Raw genomic sequence first — 14399 nt, 5'->3', positions numbered from 1 at the left:
CCCTGGCTGTGAAGACCGACCTCAAAGGACTTCTGTCGCCTTGGTTTTTGCTGTTGAGGACTCGCGTGTGGTGGCAAGCTCCCTGTCCTGTGGCCGTGCTGCCCTGTTGCCCTGGTCTGATGGACACGGGTCCCGGCCATCCTCACCTGGCGGTGTCCAGGCCCGGCTGGCTCTGCAGGTGGAGCGCCCCGCCCCGCCCCACCCCGCCCGAGGCTTGCGCTGCTCTTGTCCCTGAGCCGACTGTGCTCATCAGCACCGAAGGGATGCTCTCCAAGGCCTGTGCCCCCAGCCCCACCCCAGTGTACTCCTGAGGGTGCCCCGCACCAGGGGCTGGGGCGACGGCACCTCGTCCTGGTCACGCCTTTAGGGCCCAGCCTCCCTCTGCTGTCCGTCCCCCCTTCAGTGGGTGCAGCCTGGTCCCCTGGTCCCAGGCTGGGGCTCCAGGCAGCCCACTGGTCTGAGCACATACGAGCTCACCTCGTACCCACTGCCCAAACCAGGCCCAGGAACCCGACTCCTCACGGGGGGGGGGGGGTCATGATTGAAGCCAAGGTCTTGGTCACCTAGAAGGGCTTCACAGCAGTGAGCTGGGTGCTGCTGCCCAGGTACCAACTCAGCTGCTGCATCTTGTGGGTCCCCCCTGACTGGCACAGTCAGGGGAGCACCCTGTGCTGGCAAGGTGAGGCCAGCCAGCAGGACCCTGCCCTCCAGTCCGAGGGCTGAGGGCTCCGTTAGGAGAGCACTCTGGGCCCAGCAGTTTGGAGGCCCGAGCCAGGCTCCTGAGGGCAGAGGGCACGTTCCAGGATCCCCGTGTGGGCGGGACTCAGCCTCCAGGGCAGGATCTCCGGGTGTCACTGGGTGTCACTGTCCAGGGCCTAACTTGTTTCAAGCTGACGGTGGTCTCGGGCAGCAAGATCGTGTTCAAAAAAGCATCACATTTGCGATATGGGGACCTCTCGGGGACCCCACAAGGAAGGACAGAGACCCTCTATCTAAAAAGTGTTTTAATAATTATAAAGTGTCCAGAATGTTCTCACCGAAGTTATTTGAGTATTTCGCTTCAGTGAATGCTAAGGCACCAGGAGCAAGAGCCCCAGCGAGTTGGCCAGCCCCATGCCAGACGGGTGGCCCCGCAGTTTCAGGAGCTGGGGGGCGGCGGAGGCTCAGGAGATGATCTTCAGGCTGGGCTTCTTCTCCTCCAGGGCCCGCAGGTGGTCTTCCGTTTCCTCCGTCCAGTAGATGTCGAACAGGCTGCAGGGGAGGCCGGGTGTGGGCTGGGGCACGGCTGGGGCCGCCCGCCCTGCACCCTCCCTGCTCTGGCTGAGCCGGGCAGCCCTGGCCACACTGCCCACCGCATCACTTACACTAGCTTCTCCAGGGAGCAGCTGGGCTGCTGGGCGCTCTCCGCCAGCTTGAGGACGCCCAGCTCGCTCATGCAGTTGTTGCTGAGGTCCAGCTCGCGTAGGCTGCGGTTGGCCAGCAGCAGTGAGGCCAGGCTGCTGCAGCCCTCGTCGGTCACCTCGCAGTCCCCCAGCCTGTTTGGACAGCAGGGCAGAGGTCGGAACAAAGGGCACGCCCCTAGACTGCCACTGACTGGCTGAGTGACCTGGGCCTATGCCACCAAAACGTGGGGTGTCCACACACCGTGATGAGCCCTGAGACATGTCTGCAAACACTCATCGAGACCCAAGGCCAGAGCTGCCCCGGGTCCCGGTCTGTGCCCTGAGTGGACTGTAGATGAAGGTGCAGTGTTCCCCGCGGCGGGCACAGCAGTCAGGAAGACCTGGGCTGCAGGCACACCTGGACTCAGCCCTGACCTGATGTGGCAGGGGGTAGGCACCGGGGCCTTCTGGGAGGAGTGGTGCTGGGTGACAGGACCACAGGAGGAGGTCTGCGCGCCCACCCCTCGCTCCCTCACCAGCCATGAGCCAGAAGCGGTGGCCACAGGAGCCGAGGGGGTCGACAGCGTGCACAAAAGCTTCCTGGCTCAGAGAAAGGCCTGGGCGCGGCCCGAGGAGGACAGAGGACAGGCTGGGCCATTCCCACCAGCGAGAGTGCACCGAGGCCTGAGGACCCTCCAGGGTGCACAGCTCTGGGCTGCTGGGCCAGGGAGCTGCAGGCCCCTGCTCCATGACAGGGCCACAGGATGAAAGATGCAGAGGACAGAAGAGAACGAGCCAGGACCCACTGGAAAGGGCAGCCCCGGAACATAACAGAGTGGCCCCGCGAAGAGCAGGGGGCTGACTCAGGACGGGTCCTCCCCTCCCTGGAGGCGAAGCCGGGAGTTAACAGTCCAGCGTGGACCTAGGGGGACAAGTGGGGCCAGGGCACCTCTGAACAGGGACCAGGGCCAGGACAGGCCCGAGCTACGTGCTGCCCACGCAGACGCCCGCTCACCAGAGCGCCCGCATGGCGGCGCCGGGCTGGCGCAGGCCCTGGCACAGCTGCTCCACGCCGGCATCACCCAGTTTGTTGTTGCTCAGCTGCAGCTCCTGCAGTGTCCTGTTCTGGGCCAGCATCGCGCTGACGTGCGGGCAGCACGCGGCCGTGAGGCTGCAGGACTTGACCCTGGGGACACAGGACGACTGAGGCCCAGGCCTCAGGCAACCTGGGTGGCCCTGTTCCGCGGCCCCAGCACTGTGCCCACCAGGCCGTCCCACCCTCACACGGGGTCCCCTGGGGAGTCGTCGCCCTGCAGGGCCGGGCTGCACTCACCACAGGGACTCCAGCCGGCAGCCGGGCCCCAGCAGGCTCTCACACAGCAGCCGGGCGCCCTCGTCCCCCACTGCGTTGCCAGCCACACTGAGCTCCTTCAGGCTCTCCTTGGCTCTGAGGACCCGGCAGAGGTCCCTGCAGCCACTGGCCGTGATGTCACACTCCCAGAGCCTGCAGGAGACAGGTCACTGTAGGGCCACCCGGGGTGACGCCGACCCAATGAGTGCAGCATGCGTGGCCAGTCCCGCCCGGCCCAGCACGTCCACGCCCGGGGCGGGGAGGCAGTGCGGTGCCTTGCAGAGTCCCGCTCACCACAGGGTCCTGAGCCGGGAGCTGGGGCTCAGCAGCCCGGAGCAGAGTTCTGCGACGCCCACGTCGCCCAGTCTGTTGTTGCCCAGCTCCAGGACACGCAGCGAGGCCTTGGCGCCCACGATGCCAGACAGGTCCTGACAGTTGGCCGAGGTGAGGCCACAGCTCTCCAGCCTGGGGCACAGGGGGTGCTGTGGCGGGTGGGAGACCCCGCACCTGCCACACTTCCCCACCTAGCCCAGTGCTTACTTGAGTGACTCCAGTGGGCAGACAGAGTCAGCCAGGCCCTGGCACAAGGTCCGGGCACCAGCCTCGCCGATGTCGTTGTTGTTCACCACCAGCTCCTTCAGCTCCTGCTTGGTCCTGAGCACAGCAGCCAGGGGCTCGCAGCTGGCGGCCGTCAGGTTGCTGTACTCCAGCCTGGGGACGGGGGGGCTGTCAGCCCTCAGCTCAGGAACACATCTCGTCCCCCCCACGGGGCTGAGGTCTTCGGACAGTGGAGGGCTGCTAGACTTTGGACCCTCCTAGGGACCACCTGCTGACCACAAGCCTACCCCAGCCTGGGATTCCCTGAACCAGCCCATCTGCGCATCCGCACTGCCAGGCCGCCCCACACGAGTGCGGTCACCAACCAGCTGCCAGCTCCTCTGAGAGGGCCCCAGCCTGAGTCACGGGGACATCTGTGCCCGAGGGTCCCTCTAGCCTCCCTGCAGCTACAGTGTGGCAGGGCTGCCCAGCACAGGCAAAGCCCGAGTGACAGGGTGCAGGACTGAGTGGACCTAGGCAGGGGAGCGGGCACCTCAGGGACCCTGGGCGGGGCACACTCACTGCAGCCTCTCGACATGGCACTGGGGGTCCAGGAGCCCCTCGCAGAGGAGCCGCAGGCCTGCGTCCCCCAGCTGGTTGTAACTGAGGTCCAGCTCGCGCAGGGAGGGCAGGGAGCGCAGCACGCTGGACAGGGCCCCGCAGCCGGCCTCCGACAGGCAGCAGTTCTGGAGGCTGGGAGAGTCACACCCACCGTCACAGGGAGGCCACAGCCTGGCCAGTGGGCTCTGGGGTCCCCAGGCCACAGGCAGGAGAGGGTGCGCCTGGCTGTGTGGCCCCCACGGGCTCACCTGAGCTTCTGGATCCTGCAGGTGGGCTGCAGGCCCTGGAGCACCAGGTGCGTGCCGGCATCGCCCAGCTCGTTGGAGCAGAGGCTGAGCTCGGTCAGGGCGGTGTTGTCCCGGAGCGCAGAGCTCATGTCCTTGCAGCGCCCCTCCGTGATGCCACAGTCGACCAGCCTGCAGATGGGACGCACAGGCAGAGCACAGCAGGTCAGGGCCCGTCCGTGGGCCCAGAGCGAGGCGGTCACAGCCACGGCACGTTAAACAGGACAGAGTGAGTGCACTGTCGTGGGACACTTTGGTGGGGACAGTGGCACATACACGGATGTGTCGGGGTGCCGTGTGCTCACGGGGCACAGGTCGGTGCGTCAAGCTCCTGCATCTCCCGGAAAGGAAGCCCAGAGGGCACAGCCAGACGACCGGGAAACCAGAGCGTGGGCAGGACCAGGGCGCCCACCTCTGTGGGACCGCGAACAAGCACGGGTGACAGATGTACCAGGAGTGAGAAGTTTAAAGCCCTGGTCCGGCCAAGGCCTGGCCATGACCGTCCTCACGACCCACCCGGGGGTCACGTCAGAAAGCAAAGCTCTGCACAGACACAGGACGTGTGCAGAATGTCACTGTCTCCAGGTGTTGGCCAATCATGAAGGGAGAACGGTGACTCTGTTATGGAAAGCCGACAGCACCACCTGGACAGGTGGTCATGGGGACAGTTAGGGGTGACCATGTGGTGCCATCGTGACCCTACACTCCACAATACAAAACATTATTTCTGTGTATTTTTGCCAAAAACGTGTGACTCAGCCATGAGAAGACATCACAGGGACCTTCTCCAGACCTGAGCTGACCCAAGAGGCAGACAGCCAACCACGAGGAGGGACAGAGGGACAGAGGGACCATCCCAGACAGGAGTGGCAAATGCCTCGCAGGGTCCTGCAGCGACCAGGACAGAAGGCCCGGTGGGAAAGCTGGTGACATCGAGTGGCGGCGGCTGTGGGGGGCCCCTCACGTTGACCCAGGATATGGGCACCGGGGAAGCACGGCAAAGGGCAATGGGCACCCCCAACCACCTTCAGAACCCTGTGTGAACCTCCATCCACTTCAAACCATTAAGAAATAAGCAGCAGGCAGCTCATGTCTCGTGAACCCCGACAACAGGACAGGTCCGGGCGGGGACAGGGCATCACACAGCCGCTGCGCTCCTGTCCGGAGGGAGGAGCCGGCCGAGACCCTGGCCAGCTGTTCTGCCCACCAGCCTTCAGAGCCTCCACACCAAGTCCCACCCACTGGCTTGAGCCAGTAATGAATTTACATTTTTATATGTTTGGGGGAAAAAATACAGAAACGTTTCACCCCGTGTGGAAATCAGTTTACGCTGTGCATCCAGAAGGAGGCGCTCTGGGGCCCGCCACGCCCACCCGGGCCAAGCTGGCTGCCGCCCGCAGCGGGCCTGCAGGTACCTGACCACCTGGGACTGCTGCAGCAGAGGCAGGAGCTCTGTCCACCGGCTGTCGCTCAGCTGCTCGTAGTGCAGGTCGAGGCTCATGGTGAGAAGCTGGTGTTTTCTAGGTGGAGGCAGAGGGACAAGGACACTGAGCCAACTTCTCTCCGCATCTCAGAGGCCGGAGAGCCGGCCGGTTCCTTTCTTCTGCACCTGTGCCCTTCAGCGGCCAGGAGTAAAAATGGGGGAGGGCAGGGGAGGCTGCACCCACGGGCTCCCCTGGCAAAGGCAGCTGGGCCGCAGAGCTGGGGGCATGGCTGCAGCAGCAGAGGCTGCACCCACCACCTGGCCCCTGTACCTGTGTGGGCACCTCCTGCCTGGGGAGGGTGGGGACCTGCACTTGCCCCCAGAAGCCCTGGCTTCTCCTTTGGGTTGGGAGGGGGTGGCCTGTGGGCCTGGACACAGCCCAGAGACCCCAGCCAGGGGCACAGGACTGCAATCCGTGTAGTGCCCTGGAAACCCTGCCTGCCTGCCTGCCCCCCTGAGAACAGCCACAAAGCTAGAGACCACCCTCCCCAAGGTTCGAGGACCTGAGGGCTCACCGCCCTGAAGCAGCTGGTGGACAGGTGCCTGCAGCAGGGAACAGTTCTCCAAGGGGCACCAGCCATGGGTGCCTAGGACAGGACACAGCAGGCGGAGTGTGCACTCCAGGCTGAGCTTCTAGGATCCCTTTCTGGGGCCTGGGACTCTGCACAGACCAGGGCCCCACCCTGGGTCAGCCCATGGGGAAGCCAGGTCACCAGGCAGACTGGTAAAAACCAAGGCCTCGCCTTGGCCAGTTTGGCTCAGCAGTTGGAGCATCAGCCCAAAGACCAGAGTCTCGGGTTCAATTACCAGTCAAGGGCACGTACCTGGGTCCCCAGCCCCCGTCGGAGTCATGTGGGAAGCAACCCATCAATGTGTCTCTCATATCGACGTTTCTCTTTCTCCCTCCCTTACACTCTATTAAAAAAAAAAACGATGGAAAAATACACGTGGGTGAGGATTATAAAGAAAATCGAGGCCTCTGGCAGCAGGTCTGGGACGGGAGCAGATCGCAGGCCCTAGAACTGCAGCAGGGACTGGCCACAGCCCAAATGAACAAGAAGCCTGAGGCCTGGAGGTGAGGCCAGCCCGCTGTGATGGGCAGGGGGCGGGCCTGGGGGCGGGGCCGGGATCTGGGCTCTGGAATCGATGGGAGTTGAGCTGCCCTTTAGAAAGACCCGTCAAACAGGGTGACTCAGCCCCACGTGAGGTCCTGGCTCCCTGAAACCCAGGCTTCCTGAGAACTCTGCCTCACTCAAAACCCCCGATGCCGGAGCAGTCTACCCTACTAGTGTTCTGTCGGAGCCTGGCACTGCCGGCCCCGTGAAGGAGGGCTCTCCCGCCCTCCAGGAGCTGGATCGCAGCCCGGTCGGGGATGGGGAGGGGCAGCAAAGGCTCCCGTCCCGCCACCAGGAGTGACAGCTGGCAAGAAAAAATCCCGTACGCAGTCCCCTGCACGGCCCACTGAAGGTGGGGCGAGGGCGTCTGTGACTGGCCATGTCACCCAACTGTCCCACGGGAGCCAAGAGTCTGCCAGCTCACTGCCCTGAGCCTGTGAGCAAGGCCCGGACCCACTCCCTGGGAGCCCGGGGTGTGGTCACCCCAACCCTGACTCAGAAGCCTCCTCCTGCTCAGCCAGAGGGGAAGAGGCCAGAGCCGCTGATTCTGACCCCTCCCTGCCTGGGCCTCCAGCCCTGGCTGCTCCCCTGGGTCCCACCCTCTCCAGGACGCCGGTCTGACATCAGGGGGCTCCACTCACCTGAGGGGTGAGGTTAGGAACAGAGAAGAAAAGGCCACCCATCGGCAGCGCCCCACCCCCGCCCAGGCCTTACCAGACATATGGGGTACCGCCATCATCGGGCCTTTGGGCCCCATGGAAACGTGACGCCCCGCGGAGAAGCCCGTTTAGGCCCCTGATCCAGAAGGTACAAGCACATTTCAGACCCCCGCGCGGCTGCTCCCTCGGGCCCCACGCCTGACAACAGGCCGCTCGGCGGGACCTGCGCCACGGCAGGAGCCGGGCTCGGGCCTTCACGGGGCGGCGCTCACGCCTGCGCCCACCGGCGGCCGGGCTCCCCTGCGCGGTCCCCCAGGGCTGGCCGCGAGCCGGCGCGCACACCCGACCCCGGCCCGGCCGCGCCCTGCTCGGGCCGCAGGAAACGACCGCCCTGCCGGTGGCCGCAGAACGTCCTGAACGCAGCCGGCCGGCGGGCCGCGGGTCCCTCGGGCCCCAGGAACCGCAACGCCGGACCTCACCTTGCGCCGCCGCTGCCTCCTTAGACTCGACCTCCGCTTCCGCCGGCTCGGGCTGGGGCGGGGCCGGGTGGGCGGGGCCTGGAGGGCGGCGGGGGCGGGGTGCCGAGGCCGGAGGCCCGGAGGACCGGGTGGAGGGGCCAGGAGGAGCGGGTGGAGGGGCCGGGGCCGGTGCCTGCCCTCCCGCCCGCCCACTGTGTGCTCCCAACTGGCCCTTTGAGCTCTATCTGCCAGAACAGGGTCGGGGGGACCACCCGAGGCGGGGACCGGGGAGGGGCGGGCCGTCCTCTCCGGTTTCCCTGGAGCAGAAACAAAACACCTGACACACTTTTTCCTACCAGACTGATCGCCGGCGCGCTGTGGACGTGCCGCAATGCGCGATAGCATACGTACAACACGTGCACACCACGTCTACCTCTCAGCCAAGAAACAGTCGTGTACACGTTCCCAGTGTCTTCCTGCAAACAACCTAAATCTCTATCAGCAGGAACATGGTTAAGAGATTTCTGAGATTTTAAAAAACTATTCCTGATAGGGGACAAAGTTTGGGGGTACAGTGAATTTTTTAAGCACGCATCGCCAGACCTAGAGCATCCTGTTTGAGAAACTGGTGCACGCTGTCACCGCCATGGTGCCACAGCCGCAGTGTCTGTCAGATGCCTGCAGCTACCAACTCGAGAGCCCCCTCCTGACTTGCACACTTGTTAGAACAGAGATACTCCCTGCATTCTCATCACTCAGGCAATCAATTCAACCATTTATTAAACACCCACTGTGTGCCAGCCACTGCCACTGGGCTGCTCTCAACCAGCTCTTGTGGCGCGTAGGTCCAGAGTGGGGAATGGCACTTAGAAGTTCTGCTCCTAAGCTCCAAGGGCCCTTCTGCCTCCACAGCCCAGCCGGCTCACTTCTACTACCTCTGTAACTGTCTAAACAAACGTTCTCTTTTTTTTTTTTTTTTTGGTACGTGCCCCTAGCGGGAACCGAACCCAGGACTCTCTGGTTCGCAGGCCGATGCTCCAACCACTGAGCAAAATAGGCCAGGGCCGTCCTCTCATAATTTAAAGAAAGGAAGGATGGGCCCCGCTGATGTGACTCGGTGGACTGAGCATTGTTCCCTGTACCAAGAGGTCACCGGTTCTATTCTGAGTCAGGGCACATGCCCAGGTCGCCAGCTGATCCCCAGTAGGGGGTGTGCAGGAGGCAGCCAACTGATGCTCTCTCATCAGTTTCTCTCCCTCCCTCTCCCTTCCTATCTAAAAAAAATCAATTAAAACATTTTTTAAAGAGGATCAGAGTGCTGGAGTGGCCCGGCAGGGTCAGGTAGGTTCCCCACGTGACGGCAGCCCAGCCGGGCTGGCCGGAAGGCGGACTGGAAAACCTGTGCACAAACGCGGGAGGACGCTCACTGCAGACGGGCCGAATGTTTGTGGCCGCCAGGGGGCGGCACAGTGCTAGTGGGGGATTAGGACCCACACGTCCGTCCCTGGGTGGTCTGTTCTCTTGATAAAGTGAAGTGCTACTCGATTTGGGCTGGGCCAGTCCTTGCTTGTGTAACAAGGGGATCTGAGCCATCCACGTGGGGCCAGGGGTCCTGGAGAGCCCAGGGCCATGCAAGGGCCTACCACCAAGGCACAGACCCCCCACCCCCACAAGCTGCCCTGGAGCAGATGCAACCTTTCAACGTGACAAGTGTCAAGTGAAGACAGGGAGCAGCTCTCCTGCCTCGGTGCAGGAAAATGAAGGTGATGCTGGGTTTCCAGCAGAGGCCACTGCAGCCTGAGGGTGGGCGAGGGGTGAACGGGGCTTCTGGGGGCACTGGCAGGCACTCCAACCAACTGTAATGTGTCCCTGTGCCGTGAGCAGTGTGCTCCTATGAACAGCTGGACAGCGGTAAGCAGGCGAAAGGCCTGGGAGCCCCTCTTCCAGAGACAAGTGCTCAGACATCTGCACAGGGGCTCCTGCCCCTGCTCACACCCAGTGCACATTGTTAAGTGAAAGCCAGCTGTTAGGAATGGGAGACAGAGTAAAGGCCCCCAAAGATGTCCACGTCCTGATCCAAATCTGCCAGCAGTTACCTTACATGACAGTGGGGTCGTTGTGGCTGAACTGAGGCTCTCCAGACAGGGAGACCATCCTGGGTTACTGGAGATGCCCAAGGTGGTCACAGGGCCTTCGGACAAGCAGCAAGAGCTACGCCCGCATCAGAGGACGTGTGACAGCTGAGGCAGGGGTTGGCGGGGCTGCTCCCAACATGGAGGAAGGCAGTCTCCAGAAGCTGGGAAGGGCCAAGACACAGCTTCTCCCTGGAGCCAGCCCTGTGGATACTTTGATTTGAACCCCTGCAGCCCATTGTGAATTTCTGACCTCCAGAATTTTAAAGTCACAAATCAGTGGTAATTTGTTACAGCAGGAATAGGACACTAATGCATGATGCAGCTGCTCTAATATTTCCCACTTAAGAGCCAATATGTAGTCCAACCAGTGTGGCTCAGTGGCTGAGCATCATCCCGTGGCCCAAGAGGTTGCCGGTTTGATTCCCAGTGCGGGGTGTGTAGGAGGCAGCCAATTGATGTGTCTCTCTCATCGATGTTTGTATCTCTCTCCCTCTCCCTTCCTCTCTCTCTAAAAAAAAAAATATGTAACCCTGGCCGGTTTGGCTCAGTAGTTAGAGCAATGGCCCACGACCAAAGGGTCACAGGTTTGATTTTCAGTCAAGGGCACATACCTGGGTTGCAGGTTCAATCCCTGGCCCCAGTCAGGGCTGTGTGGTCCCTTCTTTAAGAATCAAACTGGGCCCTGGCCAGTTTGGCTCAACGGTTGGAGTGTCAGCCTGTGGTACAGAGAGACCTGGGTTCGGTTCCCACTAAGGGCATGTACCTCAGTTGCAGTTTGTCCCCGGCCCTCGTTGGTTGTGCGGGTGGCAGCCACTCAATGTGTCCCTTCACATCGATGTTGCTCTCTCTCTCCTCTTCCTCTCTCTCCCTCCCGCTCTGTCTGAACAAAAAATGGAAAAATGTTCTCGGATGAGGATTAAAAAATAAATAAATAAATAAAAAATAATCAAAATGGGCCCAGCCGGTGTGGCTCAGTGGCTGAGTCTCAACCCATGCACCAAGAGGTCACCGGTGCAATTCCCGGTCAGGTCACATGCCCAGGTTGTGGGCCAATCCCCAGTGGGAGGGTACGCATGAGGCAGCCAATTGATGTTCTGCTCCCACATTGATCTTTTTCTCTCCTTTTCCCTTCCTCCATCTCTAAAAAAATAAAATAAAAAATAAAAATAAATATGTATATGTGAATATACAAACACATGAATAGGCACAACCTAATTTTTTTTTTTTTTGGAAGTCCTAGGCCTGCAGCCTCCTTGGCAAAAGTCAATCTACCTTAAGCAAGCCTGTCTATTGTCTTTGGGCATCTAACACACCTTTGAAATGTCAGAGTAATCCCCTTTGGCAGACCACAGCAGGGGACCACAGAACTCCTCACTGTTATCTTGTTTGCTGCACACCATCTCCAAGTGCTTTAAATGTTAGTTACCTAGCCCTGGCTGGTTCGCCTCAGCGATTGGAGCGGCAGCCAGCAGACCTGAGCGTCCCTGGTTCAGATCGTGATACCTCGGTTCTCGAACGCCTCGGATTTCGACCAAATCGGTATTCGACCAGGAGATTCGAGAAACTTTTGTCTTGGAATCCGAACAAATATTTGGAACTCGAACTTCCGAGATGAGCCGAGTTGAGCCGAATGGCGTTCATTCGGCCCAGCGCGCCTTGCTTGCGTCATCACTGTGAGTGCAGAGAGAGAGTCACGCTTTGTGGAGAGTCACGCTTTACACTGAATTTAACCCTTAGACATACTGTACACTTTTATTTCTTGTTGAGACTTATGTTTTTCTACATATTATATACAAATTAGGCCAGTAAATAGGCATTTTCTGGGGCTTGGAACGAATTAATCCAGTTTCCATTATTTCCTATTGGGTTTCATTGCTTCGGTTCTCGAACAATTTGGTTCTCGACCGTCCTCCTGGAACAAATTATGTTCGAGAACCGAGGTATCACTGTACCTCGGTTGCAGTTCGTCCCCGGTGCCTGTTGGGGTCGTGCAGGTGACAGACACTCGATGTGTCTCTTTCACATCGATATTTCTCTCTCTCTTCCTCCCACTCTATCTGAAGATAAATGCAAAAATAAAAAATGTTAGTTACCTATTCTGCACCGGCCACAGTAGAAGTGTCTCTCAGGTCTGCTCTTTATCCAATCCCAGAAATGTCCTTGCTTTGCCTTCTCCCGCCTCCTTCATCCACCACCCATCGATCTCATTCTTTTACTTTTTCTTTTTCTTTTTTATCCTCACCAGAGGACACTCCCGCATTTATTTTCAGACAGAGCGGGAGGAAGAAAGAAACACCCATGTGAGAGCGTGATCGCCACCCACACGATCCCAACCAGGACCCAGGCCGAACTGCAAACGAGGTATGTGTCCTTAGTGGGAACCGAACCCGGGCCTCTTCGGTCTGCGGGCCGGCGCTCTACCTGCTGAGCCAAACCGGTCAAGTCTCCTTTATTCTAAGGGGCAACGTAAATGCAAAACTGCCATCCTCCTGAGGGTCTCTTAATCTGCTGAGATTTTACTCCCCCGCAATTGTCGTCGGTTCGGTTCTAATAAACGCATGAAGATTCTCCACAGGCTTGCACATGTCTTACCTCGACACCATCCTAGAAGGGGGCCTGCCTGTTTTTAAGGTCCTTCCAAGACACTGCTGACCTGCCGTCCTGAAAAGCTGCAGGCGTCCACCAGCTCTCCCCGCACCCGCGTGTCTCCACACCTGCGTGGGCGCGTGGGCTGGCGCCCGCCCAATAACGCAAAGCGTGGGCCCCGTGCCTACATGTTTCCGCTCCTTGTGACATCCCTGCCCCGCGGCCCCCCGAGGGGCTCTCCCAGTGACGTCTTCTCTCCCCAGCCGGAGTTGCCGGCTCGGCGTCCCCCAGGTTCTCAGGTGGCCTAACAGGGCAGAGCGGCCCGGCGGGCACATGGCCACGCCCAAGGTCCAACACCCCATGGGTGCGACCCGGGCGAGTCCTCTGCCAGGCTGTCCTTGCTGGGGTTCGGGTCCTTTGGAAGTAAGGTCGAGGGGGACTCTGTGGAGGGATAAGTCCGGCCAGCCTTAGCTTGGGAGCCAGTGCACCGGGGTTCAGGACGGCAGACACCGCGACAGCGCCGGGCCGGCCACCGAGAGCGGACCGCGCAGGCGCAGCGCCGCCGCGCCCGGACGCCTCGAGCCCCGGGAGGAGGGCCGGCGCGCACGCGCAGAGGCGCATCGGGAGCTCCGACGTCCTCGGGGCGCGCCGACATCCGCCCGCCTGGCCTGCCCCACCCCCGGGCCGGCCCGGCCCCCGGCCTCCCGCCCCTGCCCCGGGCCCGGCGCCCTCCGCCCCGCTCGCAAATGCGCGAGTCGCTCGAGCAGCACAACCGCAGCAGCGCCCGGCGCGCGTCCACAGGCGGCCCGACCGAGGCCGGCACCGGTAAGGCTGACGGGGGCCGGCCCGCGGGTGCCGGGCTGCGGGGTGACTCACCGCGCGGCGGCGGCGGAGGCACTGGCCTGTAACCGGGGAGGAGACGGCACAGTCCCGTGGGGCGGAGTCTCGCTGCCGGGTCGGATTTGGTGGTCCAGGGGGCGTGGCCAGGCCGGGGCGGGCGGTGCTGGCGGGTCTCACGTGGTTCCGTGGGGCGTGGTCGTATAGAGGGGCGGGGCTGCTGGGCGGGGCCTGCGAGTGTGCCTCGCGTGGTCCATTGGGGCGTGGTCACGTTAAGGGGCGGGGCCTGCGATTGTGCCTCTCACGGTCCGTTGGGGCGGGGCCAGGACGGGGGCGGGGCCTCGCGTGGGATGGGCCGGTGGTCCTGGCGCACCGTCCCCCCTGCTCCCGGGGCGGGGCTGGGACCTGGGAGGTGGCTGGTTGCGTGGGCCGTGGGCGGGCCTCGGACGTCGCTCCGCACCTGGGCGGACGCGGCCTGGAGCTCGCGTCCCTGGGCCCGGTCGTGACCTGGCCCCTTTTTCCTCCCCTGCCCTCTCCCCTTTCCCTCCCACCTCTCCATTCCAGAAATCAGTGGAAAAGGTATTCTCAAGGTGAGGATTAACAAGAAATAAAAATACTGAGTAGTTGCTTTCTGCCCCACTCTCTGGTAGGTGCTGAGGATTCAACATTGAGCAGAATGGCCCCGGCCCGTTTGGCTCAGAGGTTAGAGTGTGGGCTGGTGGACCAGTGAGTTGTGGGTTTGATTCTGGTCAAGGGCTGGTACCTTGGTTGTGATTCCTCCCTGGCCCTGGCCGGGTCCTGTGGGAGGCAACCGGTCGATGTGTCTCTCTCACGTCAATCTCTCTCTCTCTCTCTGCCTCCTTCCCACTCTGTCTGATGATAAATAGAAAAAAATATAGCCTTGGGTGAGGATTAAAAAAAAAAACATTGAGCCAAACAGACAGAAATCCT

At 61.4% G+C, this 14399-nt stretch overlaps 1 protein-coding gene across 3 annotated transcripts; it reads right to left on the bottom strand.

Annotated features, from left to right (window-relative positions):
- Nucleotides 1-898: 898 nt before the first annotated feature.
- RNH1 (ribonuclease/angiogenin inhibitor 1) lies at nt 899-13559 on the bottom strand. 3 transcript variants are annotated; one of them, XM_036281162.1, is made up of 10 exons: nt 13488-13559; nt 5591-5695; nt 4140-4307; nt 3853-4023; nt 3274-3444; nt 3028-3198; nt 2716-2886; nt 2398-2568; nt 1365-1535; nt 899-1251 (listed from the first exon to the last, which is right to left on the bottom strand). In XM_036281162.1, exons 2-10 carry the CDS (start codon nt 5674-5676, stop codon nt 1164-1166), a joined length of 1368 nt encoding a protein of 455 aa, XP_036137055.1. In that variant the 5' UTR covers nt 5677-5695; nt 13488-13559; the 3' UTR covers nt 899-1163. The 3 variants fall into 3 exon arrangements, with proteins under 3 accessions (XP_036137055.1, XP_036137054.1, XP_036137056.1); XM_036281161.1 differs by lacking the exon at nt 13488-13559 and adding an exon at nt 7912-7964; XM_036281163.1 differs by lacking the exon at nt 13488-13559 and adding an exon at nt 7488-7626.
- Between the last annotated feature and the right edge of the window lie 840 nt (nt 13560-14399).

Source organism: Molossus molossus, unplaced genomic scaffold (genome assembly GCF_014108415.1).
Source record: "Molossus molossus isolate mMolMol1 unplaced genomic scaffold, mMolMol1.p scaffold_m16_p_31, whole genome shotgun sequence".
NCBI lineage: Eukaryota > Metazoa > Chordata > Mammalia > Chiroptera > Molossidae > Molossus > Molossus molossus.
The sequence above is the reverse complement of the archived record's forward strand: the minus strand, read 5'-3'. Positions and strand labels throughout refer to the sequence as shown.